At 40.7% G+C, this 16,703-nt stretch overlaps 1 protein-coding gene across 4 annotated transcripts in view; it reads right to left on the bottom strand.

The window, feature by feature from the left end:
• Positions 1-4,656: 4,656 nt before the first annotated feature.
• Positions 4,657-16,703, bottom strand: part of ZNF521 (zinc finger protein 521) — a 233,429-nt gene continuing 221,382 nt past the window's right edge. For all 4 annotated transcript variants that reach the window (XM_076329813.1, XM_076329816.1, XM_076329817.1 and 1 more), the window contains one exon: positions 4,657-5,480. In XM_076329813.1, coding sequence (XP_076185928.1) covers positions 5,451-5,480 — 30 coding nt within the window. In that variant the 3' untranslated portion in view covers positions 4,657-5,450. The remainder of the gene's footprint in view (positions 5,481-16,703) is intronic.

The raw sequence follows: 16,703 nt of genomic DNA, 5'->3' as shown, positions 1-16,703 counted from the left end.
ATGGCAAGTTGTCAGGAACAATCTCAGAAAAGAAGAAAAGTAAAGTAAGTGACCTAGGCACTCTTGTGCAAAGTTTTTACCTCTGATTTCAACAAACCTTATTTAGAAATCTCTAAATAAAGATCCCAGCATATTAATAACAAAATGAATAAGCCCTTTGAATTTGTCTACAACTTACTTTGACCCATAGTCAGGAACAGAAGGCTTTTTAGTGTTAAAGGTTTGTTTCAAGCAACTTCCTTGTTGCTAACAAGAAGAGTTTAAATCAAAGAAAGGCAGTGATGATTCTGCTAGTGCAAAAGCAGTTCTGCAACACAGGGTACATTTTCACAGGACTTTTTAATATAATTTATGAATATTTGCTTGCAACGTAATTGTCTTTTCTGCTGACATTTTCAAAGCAACACTGTGATTTGTTGGGTCTCCTGAGAGTCCGAGTACAAAACTGATAATTATATTAAATATACATAGACAATAAAGAGTGTGTTTACATAACTATGCCCATAAATATCTGATTGAACAGTCATTGTTCTCAAAACCCTTTTAAGCAGCTCTCAGAGGGATCCAATTCTAATGACATGATGGTTTAAAAGATGTTGCTCAGTCTTGTTCCATATTTAATTAACTTTCCTTTTTTAAACTTGTGATGGTGGAGACAATAACAAATAGCTCTGAAAAGAGAGCGAGCTTTGAAACATGAGTGAGACCTTGTCAGGCTTTTGTGTGCCACACACAGAAGAAGATCTGCACACAAGAGTTGGTGGCCGGGGACCGCCCAGCTCCTGGGGGAGTGCATTGCTATAGCATTCACAGTTCACTACTACTACTAACAACAGCAACAACAATAATAATAATTAAAGAAATCTTCTGCACACAAATAAGGGAAGCAACATGGGGAGGGAAAATAGATGTATTAAATGGAATTGGTAAAACAGGCCTAAACTTGTTTATTTTTGTGCTGCTACAGAGCAGTGAAGCAAATACTTTAAAGAGAATGGCACATTGCCCACTAAGATGTAAAGGGCGTGTGAACATTAATTGAGCATCAGCGTATGACTGAACACATTAGACAGGAATCAAGGTAACATTTCTGAATTCATGGACGGTCTTATTCTACGGAGTCCTTCACATTGCCTCATCCTAGACAGGGCTGCAACAGCAGCACGATATTCTGTTTTCACACTGAGCTATTTTTAATTGTCACCAATTATAATTCATTTACTTTTATGTGTCCTGGTTGTCACAATATTAACATTTGTAAGTCTTTCCCTTTGCAGGCTGTGAGAATCTGTTGTGACATCTCAATAAAGCGGGATTCAATCAAGGTGTGAATGAATTGTTAATCTTGTTATAAATAGAAGGTGCCATATGTTGGTAAGGAAGGGACGTCTCTCTTTTTCTGTTGTTGAGGACAGTGGTAATGAAACAAAGTGAGTGGTCATGCCAGAATTACTAACAAAAGCCCAGTCACTGAGACATGGAGAGGACTCAGCTTTCCACGTGCTAGCGAGAAGGAAGTGATAACTGTTAACGTGTCCTAGGCAGAGACTTTGAACTATTCCTTTTGGGGTTTGTAGAGTGAATCCTACATCAGGGAAAGCAATGAGAGCACTGGACTAGGAGTGAACCAAAGAAGATCAAAGAGGCCGACCATGCGTGCTCGCAGCCCAGAAAGCCAACTGTATCCTGGGCTGCATCAAAAGAAGCGTGGCCAGCAGGTTGAGGGAGGGGATTCTGCCCCTCTACTCTGCTCTGGTGAGACCCCACCTGGAGTACTGCGTCCAGCTCTGGAGCCCTCAGCATAAGAAAGACACGGACCTGTTGGAGCGGGTCCAGAGGAGGGCCACGAAAATGATCAGGGGGATGGAACACCTCTCCTATGAGGAAAGGCTGAGAGAGTTGGGGTTGTTCAGCCTGGAGAGGAGAAGGCTCCAGGGAGACCTGATTGTGGCCTTTCAGTACTTAAAGGGGGCTTATAAGGAAGATGGGGACAAACTTTTTAGCAGGGCCTGTTGCGACAGGACATGGGGTTTTAAACTGAAAGAGGGTACATTTAGATTAGATATAAGGAAGAAATTTTTTATGCTGAGGGTGGTGAAGCACTGGCACAGGTTGCCCAGCGAGGTGGTGGATGCCCCATCCCTGGAAACATTCAAGGCCAGGTTGGATGGGGCTCTGAGCAATCTGATCTAGTTGAAGATGTCACTGCTTATTGCAGGGGGGTTGGACTAGCTGACCTTTAGAGGTCCCTTCCAACCCAAACCATTCTATGATTCTAAGTTCTGATAACCTCCCTGTGAACTGAACCACCTAAAACGGATTGGGAAGTCTAACTTAGGCAACCAGCTATGAAAATGTACATGATGGTAAAACCTGCTATTTTGGGTAGCTGAATTTCATAAAGTCCTAATACACATTTATTCCCAGATCATCTTTTGTTCAGATAAAGAATCAATGCATTTCCTCATAAATCCTGTGCTCAGATATTATCTGGGTAGATTGCTTCACTTCTGCAGTATAAATTCCATATATATACCTGCTTTAGGTCTGTGACATTTCCTAAACACAGCTCTGGCAAACAGCAGAAGGACTAATCATTTTATTAAACTATCACTTACAGTAAAACTCATGTCCACTTGAAATCTTGGGAATAAAGCCAGTCTCAGAGGTAAAAGGATACCTTGTCCATCAATCTCTCCACACAACCTTTGAACAGATTTATCCTTTCACATTAGGTTAAGGGTATGAGGAGGGGCTTCTCTTAGCTTTTGCTGACCCAGGACAGAGAAAGGCATGCCATAGCTGAAATGCACACGCACACACAGAGAGCCGCGTCTCTTCTTCCAACAGGCAAGATGATCTGCCTCTCCTGTTGATTTTTCTAAATGCTGTGGTAATTCCCCAAGGAATACTCAGTTCTCATTGGGAAGTTTGGATGTCTTCCATAATCTATTTAAACAGCTATTTAGGTATCACTGAGAAACCTGTTACTTTAGAAAAGGTAAGAGGATTCCAGCACTTGATACTAGCAGCCAGCTCTCAGAAGCCACCGGGGGCTTCCTGCGGCCGTACGACCCGTCTATTCCCCCGCACCGACCTGAAAGGACAATCGATGCATAGTCTTCACCACATTTGCTGTTGCTCTGTTTACTGTTCCTTTATTTACATATCTAGAAATTCAACATCTTTGCATGTTTTGCAAGCTGTCATGACATGAGACGCTAGTAATATGCTATGTTTTGCTTGCTAACATATTTTTGACATATTTTAGCTTTTGATTATAAGATTGCATCTTTCCCAGCTACCATCTGTCTCGACTCAGTGGCACTCTGGCATTTACAAAAACAGTAGGGTGTAATATTTCTTATATACTTGAACTCTACTAGAAACATGTTATTTTCAGTCTTAACCAACATGTCACACTTTCACACATGAAGGCTGAAATGTCTTATATCCTTTAAGGTATCTGTCAAAATAAAGAACATATCATCGCATTCAATTTGGCTGAGATGAGTAATATATTAATGAGAATAAGAACGGGAACAGTTTCTGACTTATAAATAGAACTGGCATTTTACAAGCCTTGTGTACTCGTGCCTGTATTTATTCTTTTGTCAGCACAAATGAGATATTCACACAAAACCCAGGAATTTCTTCTTTGCATTTGGCAAAAAATGCACAATATTTTCAAAGCTGGAGTTTTAAACATGACACATTTTTTCTTGGAGTACCTGGTAACCAGAGACTTTCAGACTTTACTTCTTTCCTCTCCATCCTCCATCTGTGGAGAGTCAAAATGTGACATTCAGCAAACTGGAAATCACACTTTGTATCTGCCCTGACAGCAATAGGCAAGCAGCTCCAGCCATTTGGACTGTTGTGACGTGCAGCTCTTTAACTGCAGTATTTCAGCAACACTGGTTTCCATGGGATGAATCCAGTAATTCAAGCAATAGGGTAAGATACTAAAATAGCTGGAGAATGGTTTTTTGGTCCTCTTTCGTAGGTGAGCTGGAGGGTGGGAGATACTGATAGGCAGGGAGAGTTTTTATTCCCTTCTTTCTTCTTCTCGAAGTTGCAGGCAGTCTGGAGCCAAAAGCTGTGAGGTCTTGCGACAGCTCCCCCGGGCAGTGGTGCTAGCGAGCATCATCCCGCAGCGTGCACCACCTCCGATCCTGCTACCCACGTCAGAAGAGAGGGTGAGGGATGTGAGGTTAACAGTGCTACTGGCAGAGCTGCGGTGGCTCCCGGTTGTCAGTACTAGACCCAACTCACTAAATAATACCACATTGAAATACACCGATAATTATACACAGAAGGTGTGCGGTGACTCCTCTGGCAACCAACATGCCGAGTGTACAGGTATGAAATTGTTGAGACTGCCAAATAAAACAAACTAACCAACAAAACCAGAAAACAGTGAATATTACCCTCAAGCACAATTGCTTTGCAGTGGGCCAGCAGATCTGCTTCTACAATTACATTTAGTTAAATGTCCAGCTCTGAGAAAAGTGACCTTCTCCTACTGAGCAGTGTATAGGTCCTGATACAATGAGATTCCAGATCTTGGTGGTCCTTTAAGTACTACAGGACCAGTAATAATAATGCTACATTCAAAGGAAAAAGACAAAACACGAGCACGCTCACACATAATGGTAAACTGAATTTATTTCCTTTTGGAAAACAATTCCAGTAATCTCCAGGTTCAGACCGCAGAGTAAACATTAATAACAGTAACATACAGGTTAGTTCAACTGATTCAAGAATTTGGCCGTGTGAAATCATTAAGGAAAGTCTTGAACACTCAAAGCTTCAAATGGTATCCAGAAAAAAAAATTTCTTTGACAATCTACATAACAACTATTGCATATATGGTAATGCTATCTGTCATATCGCAAGGCTTACAAATATATATACGGGCCTTATTCAACTGTGGGTTCCTGCTCTGTGAGAAAGAGTCTCTTCATATTTTTTGCAAGAATCTTCAGCGATAAAAAATAGTCTTGGATTCATCTGTTTGTATACCAAAAGAGAGATTTCTAGACTGAAGTTTAAACGAAAGGAAGGCCAAACAGAGCTGTAATGGAACATAGCTATTACCTTCTCCCTCCTCCTTGAAAATGACACTTTTTCTTAAGCTATTTTTTTCCCCTCACACAGTATTATTATTATTTGTATCTTTCTTGAATAGGGCCCAAGTCCACTTGTCTTTATAAGACCATTTTAGTATCAGACAACATAATACATGTGCAACACTTTATATACAGGAAGTCTATCCGGTGCTCAAAAGTTCAAACACATGAACATCCAACAGTTTCGATAATACAAGTTTTATGGTACAATACAATGTTTCTGAATAATATACATTAACAATGAAAGTTTCGTGCAAAGAGTAAAACGTGTTCCCTTTTTGTGCCACAAAGAGTTCTCTGGAAGAGACGGGCCTTGCACTAACTGCTGTGCTGGGTCATCGTATGATTCTGTAACAAAAATAAAAGAAACAGCTTAGTCACAGGACAGCCATTTCTGTGCGAAAGAAAGATGCAAGAGCAAGTCTCCCAACGTATCAGCAACACATCCCAACAGGCCAGCAGTTCTGGTGTCCGCTTACATACGGCTCATGGTTTATGCATTATGCAAATGAGAAGTGCATTTATTTGCCATAAAAGACCTTGCTGCCTACAAACCAAAAATATGCTAATTGGACTGTGCTTCCCAGACTGTGGTACCACTTCAAATGTTTTATTGCATTAAAACCTATTTCCCCCTAAACAGTATACACACTATATTCTGGTAAGAGTCATTCTGTGCCTAGCAGAGAGGTCAAAGACTGAGAAGAAAACAGGAGGGGCTGCCACAGCCCTTCCTTCGGTCACCAAAAACCACAAGTATTTTTCCTCAAGTGAATGCAGTGCCTTATGTGAGGTGACACAGCATGGACTTTGGAGCCTGAAACCATAAGAGTAATCACCAAATCCAGCAGCAAACACAAGTTTCACCCTCTTTCCTGCCGCTGCCTTAATCGAGACGACCACTTTTAGGGATGAGAGATGTTACTTCAATGCCTGCAGTGGCTCAGATCCTTCACAAGCATCGAGCTAAGAGCAAGGATCCAATCTAATATGTGTTAGATCTTCATTGTAATGTACGCTGGATCCACAGATAACTGGAAATGGTCTGTGAATGCTACTTCTCAGACAACAGGGCAGCCACTGATTAGTGATGAATTTTCCCCCTAGTAATCTGGGCCAGATTTGGGCCAGTGACCCAGAGGGCAGGGGTGTCACATCCCGTAATTTGCTCCAAGCACGTCCAGTCCCTTCACTCCGCTTTATTAAGTTAATCGTCTGTCTTAAAACCCCTTTGGACTAACGCACTTCAGGATGAACCTGTTCCCAAAAGACAGTCATCATTTTCAATGAAGTGAACATCTACTGAACCATACCCTCCAGAGCCACCCATGAAAAGGCACACGAAAACAGACTTGGTGAAACAAATGTGAAATACAGCGTGACTGCAGACCAGCCTGATAGTTCTCCCTCCCTTCCTCCTTCTCTCTCCCTAAACTGTGCACGCACACAAACAATAGTTCATGGGACATTTGGCAAGGAAAGGATCTTACAGTAAGACTGAGGAATTTTTAATGTAGTGCCATTCCGAAGATTAAAGGAAAATGACCCAGTGACACTTAAAGATGCAATTTCCAGATGTGAATACAAACTGATTTAATGCTGATGGCAGGAATTCCAGACTATCCAAGGCCAGAGAGTGTTAAAAAAATACACTCTACCACTTGATTTCATCTAGCTTCTTATCCTTCCCATAAAATCATTTCAAAATGCTGTAAAGCAGTAACAATAGCTGCAGACTAAAATGCTGGCTGGTCACAGGTAACAGGCTCTGACTTTAAACCACAAAAGCAAGGAAATTAAGAGTTAAGCCTGACAGTCAGCCCTTTTGTCATCCTGTTGTGTCCATTTATTGCAGCACTTACAGCATAACACCACAGGCTTATTGGAGACCCTGCAGTACGTAGAAACAACAGGACAAGTTAAATATGGGGTGGCAGACTGAATTCTGATTTTTTCTCTGCTTCTGAGTAGGTGAAGTCATATACCAGTTGTTACATTGCGGAGAGATATTTGGGGGTGTGTCTTTTGTTTCTAATCTACTGAGAGCAAGCGTGTCAGTCATGCCCACTTTTTATTTCTTTTCACTAAGTGAAAAATGCATAATCAGTTTGGGGCTGGATGAACAGTTACATATGAAGCAGTCAAAAGGTGTTTTAGAAGTGTAGCCGTAACTCTGGCTGCAATGACATTTTTCATTAAAAAATAAAAAGGCCCAAATATGAAGGAGACAAAATAAAACACGGCATAAGGACTGACTTGTCCCTGCTCTCAGTGTCCCTGACTCCCATGCCCTGGTGCAAAATGAGATAGATTCTCTAGAGATAATGAAGAGATAATAGAAGAAAAGGAGAAAAACAAGACAGGGCAGGATACGAATGTTAGAAAATGCTTTGAGCAGTTTAGGCCTTAGAAAGGCATCTGTACTTACTGTAAGCAGTCAAAACAAAACATGGTTTCCAAAGTAATTAAGGCTCCCCAAATGTGAGGGAGTAGGGAGAAATACCTATTTGGCTAAGTGGCAAAAAAATACAAAGTGGAAGCACTTCAGAAGCGTAACATTGACAAGACAAGCAGGCGAAAGATGGGGGGAGAGAGATAAGAAAAGGAGGAAAATTCTGTAATCCCACAGAGAGCCATATTCCACTCCACCAAAAGCCATCTATTGGAGACCCCATGTCTAAGTGACTGAAAATTGCAAACATTAATCCCAGTTATGAACTGTTGTTGTTTTTATGAGGGGTGTTGTGTTTAAAAATTTAGGGCAAAAATTCTCCTCCATTATCTACACAGCAGATCTCAACTCTGATAGTCTCTTTGCCTTGCGTGCAGCGAGCTCTCCGCCTCCCCAGCAGTGGGAGTTAGGGCAGGCGGGGAAAGCAGAATTTGGAGCTCCCGCCGGCAGAGACACGGCAGGGATACGGGAGTGTGGTACACCCAGGGAGAGCACGATATTACAGTCGAGATCCCCTGTGTGGCTCGGAGAGCATGCTGCCCTTCACTAAAGACACACTACACAAGCTTGAAACGCCTCCTCCAGAAACTTCAAACCAGTTTGCCTGAGTTTGGAGCAATCAGTACATCCACTTGCCAAAGAGAAGTCATTTAACTAAGTACAAGAGATATCACATGCTCCCCTTCTTTGCCTCCCCCAAATTTGATTGCACATAAACCCATCTGTTTAATTATGAGGTAGTCTCCCTACAAAGCAAAAATTTCAATTTCCTACTTACCCATGGAAAGGGAAAAATATTTTTTCTCTAACATAATCTTTCCTGGACTTCAGCAATAGCTATGTTAACATTTCCAAGAGCTGTGATTTCATGAGGAGAAACTAGTTTGCAAACACAAATGCAAGCTTTGCATGCACAAAATGGAGGAATGGTGAAGCAGGAGGTCTGTGTGTCACTGCATTTGTTACCGCACTAGACACAAACCAAGCCAGGAAAACTGTCCTACATCCCCAATTTCTCTCTCTCAGTATTATTTGGAAAGTAGCTATATTACCTCAGAAAACCTGAATTCAACATACTTCACAAGCAAAATAAACTCTTAAAATGTATTTGCTCTGTTCCGAGAGATAATTGTTTTTGTTAGCAGACCCCAGAATCCCAACTGTTATGTGAACTGCTATAAAATTATATGCCACCACTTTTCTGGATGAAAATGCTTTGAGATATCCCTGTTGTTAGTGCTAAGGAGTTAGAAACATGCACAGATTTCGCTGTAATACTGGGTGGAAGAATCTCCTCTGCAAAAAAGATATAAAAAGGCTTCTTTGCAGAAATGCTCCGGACAAAAGAGATAATAATACTTTTTGGGTTATGGTATATGTCTTTGTGTTTCAGCTAGAACATGAGAAGTATTAGCTAGCAAAAAGTTCCTGCCCACAGCATCAAAATTAACGAAGAAAAAAATATCCACAGATAGCCACAGACTTACTAGCCCATTAGAATCGTTAATGTGAACTGCGGTTGCATTCAATTTAAATGGGACTTCTGTTTTTTATGACTAGATGAAACAAGACATGGTAGTACCTGACAAACAGTGCAAAGAGGGTGCACATGAAGAAATATAAAGATGAAATGTAGACGCATTATTTCAACAGATGGTAACAGTACCACAGCAGCATGCTATTTTTTCCTCAGTTCAAGAACACAAACATAAGTAATCAATCATCACTGATTAAGTAATTATTGTACCCTACATGTTATCACTTATCTGGAATCCTTTATCTGTTTACATTACGGATCATCTTGTATTTTTTTGCATTAAAAAAAATGCACCCCATCACACGACAATACAGTTCCAGGTTGTAAAACAGAACTCTACATTACTATCAACCTTTAAGCACTACGTTTTTTTTTAACAAAAGCAATTGGTTTCCAACAGGCTGGATAATAAGTCTTTTGACCTGCATTCTTCTCTGACCCATTAAGGTCACCCCTGTGCTTGGGCATATAGCTGACTTAGGAAATGCCTGCAAGTCCTGCATTTCATCTCCTGCCCACTCAAAATAAAGCTTTCTTTAAATGTGTCTGTACGGGTCCCTGAAGACCAGGGAGGCATCCCTGTAGTGGGCAATGGAGGGACAGAAGCTTCTGCCTTTATTAATGAATGCAGACCATTATGAGTCTGGCTGGCTCCTGCACTGTTCCCAGAAGCATATACTGTACGTGACTTAAAATGCTAGAATATTGACACAAAGCGAGCTGGGCACCCCTAAGGAAAATTACTCCTTGGATATAATGTAGGCTCGTAACAGCTATTAGAGTACAAAATAAAACCCTCCGGGATCAAACTGACATATACCGCATTCTACCTACTCCTCAAACATTAGAAGAATTTCTTTGTGAAGGCATTCTCAAGGACAGCATTAAACTGACTTTTGTAGCAATCTGCAACAGCTTTTTGGCTTACAGCTTTTAGTACTAAATCTCTAGTTTGAATCAATATAAGTACTATATCTTCCACATTAATCAATACATTTGGTTCAATACACGTTCTATTAAATTATACTTTCTAATCAAGATTTTCTGGTTCTCTTCCCTTCTTTTTATTCCAACTTCTTACCCTGTACCATACTTTTCAAACTGTCTGCAGCTAACAAGAGGATGTTGGATTTTCCAGAAGTGAAGGGGAAGGAAGAAAGAAAGGCTGGTGGAAAAGGCAAGATGAGCAAAACCTTAAGTGCAGCGGTAATGACAAATCAAAAATGCAGTTTCACAGTGTCAACATGGTTTCCAGAACTTTGGTCTGATGCTTCGTTACTTAACTGGTTGTCGTAAGACCTCTCACGCAGAAAGCTCTGCATTGGAAACTGCTGAAATACTGCATCATGTGGAAAGGAGTGCGGGGGAGGAGGGAAGAAGGGTATTAAGTGGTAACACCAAAAACAAATAAATGAAACTTATTCAGACATAAGAAAAATCTCAGTAAATGTTGATTTTTATACCCTTTCTTCAAACTTGTGCTGCTTCAGTACTGCAGCACAGAGTTTCTGTCAAAGCCCCATTATATTGTGGCAGGGTTCTTTCCTGGTAAACTGTAATATGATTAGACCCAAGACTAAATTGATGAGATATTTAGATTTGTGAGATACTAAGATTAAATACATACTATAAATAAAGATGTAAAAAGATATTATTTAGTCCAGGTCTTTGGGGATATTTGAAACATTTGGATAGAAGATGTCTCCAGCAATCTGAGTGATGCACACAGTTACAGTAAATGACTTTTCCACACCTGTGGTAGGTTTGGTGGAATGTGGTTATTCTTCATAGGCAGAGAATATGAAATGTAATGTCAAAATGATAAACATGTATATTGCAGGCATTTGCCACTGTCTTACAGATGAGAAACACTGCACTGATGCCCCTCATTTACAGTAAGTTTCTCTTTTTCTTATCTCCATATAATCCCTGTGAACCTGCAGAGAAACTGTTGCATTTTCTTTTGACATTTAACATCATCTTACTCAGCTCACAATAGCATCTTATAATACTTTCTAGATGACACTGTGTCACCATTAAAGAAGAAGGTGAAATAGCATCATAAAAGAGAAGAACAAGAATTCATAGAATTTAAAGACAGGAAAGACCCATTAGGGCATTTTCTCCACCCATCTTGCCAGCATTGGATTATTGCCTATAGTGTAATTTCAAGTGTTTTGCCCAGTCCAATTTTAATTAGAGCTTCCAATGCTCCTCTTGGGAGACCATTTCACAGCTTCACAGACCTCAGGGTTAGGATTTTTCTTCCTGATGTTCATCCCAGGAGAGGAAGAGGCTCAGCCAGCCCCAAATCACACGTGAAACCAAATCTGCATAGTCAGGAGCTGGTTTCAGTAGAATATCTGGGCCATTTCAAAGCATCTGAAAGCAGTAAACTTACTTTCAATGCCCCAAAACATTAAGGCCCTGGCTCCACTGCTGCTGCAAGCAGTTAAGAAGATTCTGTTACATGGGTTTCTCAGGCTCAGTTGCTATACAAGTAAAAATGTAGTATAGGTGGGATTTGTGTTCCCACAGTAAGGGTAACCACTTCCACGGTCCACCTCCACCAAATGAATTAACTGAAGGTTAGGGACATATCTAGCTCCATTCTATGCTATAATCCTAAATTCTACTGACAGAGCATCTATGAACACTCGGATTGTAAACATTTCCCTATTTTTCATGTAGGTGAAATACAAAGAGCAACTTCAGTTGAAGCTCATGAAAAGATGATGTGACCAATGATGATTTTCCTCCCAGGTCCCTCCCTTTCACTACAAGAAATTAACTTACACTGTTATATCTGAAATCATGGAACTAACAAATGTTTCTGATGTGTTTCATCCCAGGAATTACAATGCTTCTGACACAAAAATGAACATACATTCAGATTTCAATGGTCACACTTATCCTGAATGAATGAGGGAGCTGGAAAGGAGATGATGTCTGATATTTTTTCATAGGTGGAAAGTAGGAAGCCAAATGGAGACTTTGGAGTTCTGGAGTAAACAGAAAAAATTCCAGGCAAGGTGTCCCTGTCACCAGCATCTCCAGTACTGCAGTGAATTTTTAAATGCACTAAAGTAGGCATGGAGTTTCACTCAGGCCAAGTTTGATCACCAGCATAGACCTAACAAAATACAATCTCTGAAACTTGAGATTCCCAAGGAAAAAAGCATTTGATCTGAACTAAAACAGAGCTATTTCCACAACAAAGAAGGGGCCAAATCCCAAGAGCATCTGTGTTCCCATAAATACCACTTATGTGTGGTGAGTTGATGTTTACCAGCCTTTGAGAATCAGGTCTGTTCTCAGACATGATGGCCAATTAAATGGTCATTTTAGGTCATGACTGACCACTGTTGACAATGATAATTTAGGAAAGTCTACACTGAATTGCAGTTATTCATATAAATTAGTTCACCTAAGCTATGTGATTTGATATTATATTAATGTCTCTGAAATGGCATGACTGCTAATCAGATTGTACTCTTTATCGTATTTATGTAAAACTCTCAGTGTTCTGGTTCTTTTACTCAAGCATTTCCAGCTGGGCCAGAGAAAACCAACCCATAAAAAAATCTCAAATTGGATAGCATGTTCTCAGGGATGCAAACTGAAAATTAAAACCAAAACCAAAACAAAACCCCTGATACCTATTTTTCTTCAGAGACTTCCAGTAAGTCACTAGTAAAATGTCAATGATTCCTTTTGGATTCATTATTATATGCGAGTACATATATCACAGATTTGTTGTATGGAAAAGAATGACATATATTTCTAGGTACAGCAAATAAGACCTTCATCATTGTCACCAGAAGAGAACAGACACAAACACAGGTGATTGTTCACCATCCTTGCACCTTCCTCATTACGAGCGTTGGCAGGGGGCTCCTGGTTAAGCCTCTGACATAAGGCAGAGTAGCTCCAAGGCTGCTTTAACCTATGGTGCCAGGCAATAGCCTTCCATAAGCATCCCTTACTCTGGTGTTTACTGAAATGCAGTGGAACTTACAACCACCTCTTGCATTTCAGGCAAGGTGTGCCTGGCTGCACGGGCAAGGTGCATGTATTACCCCCATAAACGATACGATGATGGTGATGGGCAGAGGGGGCAATCGTTAGGACGTGTTCACAGCAATTCATTGAAACTGGGAAACCTTCCCATAACCTTTTATGCTGCAAAGGGGCTGTACTGCTAATCAGGATCCAGGCCTAAGTCTTGTTTTCAGAAAAACAAGGCTTTTGTGATACTGCAAATGTTTGAAATTAATACACAAGCATCCTTCCCCAGTAAGAAAATTGTTCATTAAGTGGGAATAAAAGCTTAAAGAAAAAAGGCAAAAGGAGGCACTTCTGAGAAATATATCAAAAGTCTTATTACTTTAGAATATGGTTATGATTACCCTGGTATAAATTAAGAGAAACTCCTCTGAAATCAAGGGAGTTTCAAGATAGGGACAAGTAAGAAGAGAGCCAGGCCTGTAGGGTTTAAAACAAAGTGAATATTGCTCATGTACTGACTGATTCTTGCACAACCTCTGCAGAGGCCACAGCCAGAAGTCTCTTCACCTTGTCAGACACAGCCCGGCAAAGAGCAAGCAGAACCCAAAGCTGAACAAATCCAGATTTATCTGCAGCTATTGTACAACAGAGTAACAGGGGACAACAAGCTTTGATAAGCAATACTGCCTAATAATATATTCGGGGATTAAGTCAGTGTTTTACAGACACGTGTTCATGGGCTAGTTGTTGCTCTGCTTTAATTTTTTTTCTTTGTTATGTTTAATTTATCATGCTGGTGCTTTCTAAACTACAACATCTGTAAACAAGTTTAAGTTTGACCTCCCTCCCATTTTACATCCACAAGCAGCACTCCTACTTCGTGCTCTAATTTTAGATACCTTAAAGACAAATAAATGTGTGTGGGAGAGAGAAAGGTAACAAACCCATACAACAAAACCAAAAACCCTTGTCTGACAGTATGTGTTCATCTTACGTGAATACAAATTTGCCTAGCTGGGAGTGAGGAACCGGCTCCTGGAACTGGAGCTACGCTATGTACAGATTCCTTTATAGGTCAAACCCAATTAAACAAACTACTACTAAATATTTAACAGCTCAGTGCAGTAATTAGTGACAAATAATGGAAGCTTAAATTGATAATTGCACAGAAATGTCCTGCTGGAAACATTACACGTTTCTTGCTCCTCCTGTTTCTCTCATACTCGCTGAATCCCGATAGGTCTTTTCAGGGATTAAACTGACAAATGAATCTGGATTTTACACACATCTATTTGGTCTGCAATGAAGTTTTCTATGAGTTGTGAGAAGAAACCTTCCAAGTGGAACTTCTTCTCAAATTTCCATTCTGGCCTCTCTGATTTAAAGCAGAGTAACTGCCAGATCATGAATTGATTTCAAATCTTAAACCAACCGGCAGGTCCAGAATTTAAGCTCCTGTCCATAGGATTCAAAAGGTCACCCAATTAAAATGGGAAGCCACACAGAGCTGTGATTTCTATGCAAAGGGCAACCTTTAAAACAATGATCCTTTCCAGTTTTCCACAGGTGCATGTACAAGAATTCCTTTGAACAAAATTACAAGTGAAATTACAAGTTTCTTGATACAGTCTGAAAGAAAATTGCTGTAACTTGTCCGCACTCTTATTATAGACAGACGCATCCCACACTTGTATCGATCGCCGAGTTCACCCCCCTACCTTGTGACATAACGCTGGGCATTGTGCTTATCAGGTGACAGAGGGACAGCCTGGAATCTGGATTCCCCACACATTGACAGCCAGTGCGTGGGGCCTTGAACAACAGCACTCAGCACACTGGAGGTTATGGATCAGCCTGAGATTAACTCAAAGCGACTAGCACCGTTTTTGCTCAGCTAAAAGCAAATCCTGACCCAGCCCAGTTTTAAAATCACCAAACCTGGCTTTTGTACATGGAAATCATATCTGGTAGTTATCCAGCTAACAAGCATACACACACCCAGTTAAGACAATGTGTAAGTAGACTGATGCATATTTCGGTTCCCGAAATCAGGAACACAAGTGAAAATATGTCCCCTTGTTCATGGTATGTCAATTTTAAGATGTGTAGGAAAGAAAAGGAAAAACTATGGAGGTCTGCTAGCTCTCCTCCTCTTCTAAATGCCCCCAAATCTGTTGCATATTGGTGCATCTTTTTCCTTCAAAACAGTTTGCAAGGAAAGCCAGATTGAGCAGATTTGATGGTAACGGCCAAAGATTTCTGAGCTGATAAGCAGAGGCCCCCACCGCTTTTGCTCTCTGACTTCCTGCACAACTGGTTACTGTGCATCTTGGACATCTTATAGTCCTTACTCCTACAGCTCTTTAAACAAGGAATAGTGGGAACTGGGACAGTGCTTACGTGGCAGGCTTGGAGTGTGCGTGAATTACAAATCTACGTGTTGGAAAAGAAAATAAGGACAGTTTTTATCCCTTCATAGTTGGTAGCTAGTCAGACAGTTAAGAACCCTATGTTGAAACACTGTGTTCTTAGAGCACCACTATTTGAGTTCCCACCTTTTCAGTCCAAGAAACTCCATGTTGTAAAGGAGACTTTTAGAGAGACCAGAATGCTATTTTGCCCTTTATAACAAAGTCACTACTTCTCTAAATTTTGTAAGGACACACAATGTAAATCAATAAATCTGGAGCGTTTACCGACATGTGGTACCAGGACAATAAAATTTTATGTTTGTCATTGTGGTTGTTGATTGTAAAATGCAGAAGTCTGGATTCTCTATTGTCTTCCGTTTTGTTGTCATTTGCATTTGTGCAAAAGAAGCGTGAGATGTGACCACAGCTAAATGGGAGGAATTTTACTCTCACTTTCTCCTGTTTTCAGAACCTGTAAAAGGGGTAAGACAGTTCAACTCCTATATTTTAATACTTGCCCCCCTCCCAAACAAGAAATACTACACAAAGAAGCATCCTTTTATGCCTTTTTCTTTCCTCCCCATGAGGGAAGAAGTATCCTCCTACCAAATGTCATTCTTTGAGGTTGGTCATTCTGATTCCTGTCACACAGCTGGCCAGTGACACGTTGCAAGTCAGACATGTCATTAGATCCTGCCTTGACCCTGCACTGACAGTTGAATAAATGCCCCCCCCCCCCCCCCCCCCCCCCCCGCCTTCTGGGTTTGGCTTGTGATGCCATGGTACTCCTGTCTCCTAGGCTATCTCCTGCTAGGGGATCCAGCCTCGTGCAGCTGCTGCTTTCACCCCTTGTTGCCTGTTAGGACTGGTTTTTAGTGTGGCAATCTTCTGATTGAGCGAAAAGAATCATGTTTAGGAGGAAGATAACTGGAGACAATACTTGCACTCATTTGCTGTCTATGTTTAGTTCCAAGGTGACTGAAATACAGAAGTCTAATTCCTTTACAAAAAGATGTGCTGTAGCTAGGGTGAGGCCAATCTGTAACACTCGCAGTCTTATATAATTTGCTACTCCAAGTTAATTTTAATTCATTACAATAAAACCTACCTAATTAAAAAAACTCTTTAAAGTGAAGTATTAGCTTGATCCCAGAAAAAAAGCA

The sequence above is a fragment of the Aptenodytes patagonicus genome, chromosome 2 (genome assembly GCF_965638725.1).
Source record: "Aptenodytes patagonicus chromosome 2, bAptPat1.pri.cur, whole genome shotgun sequence".
Classification (NCBI taxonomy): Eukaryota; Metazoa; Chordata; class Aves; order Sphenisciformes; family Spheniscidae; genus Aptenodytes; species Aptenodytes patagonicus.
The sequence above is the reverse complement of the archived record's forward strand: the minus strand, read 5'-3'. Positions and strand labels throughout refer to the sequence as shown.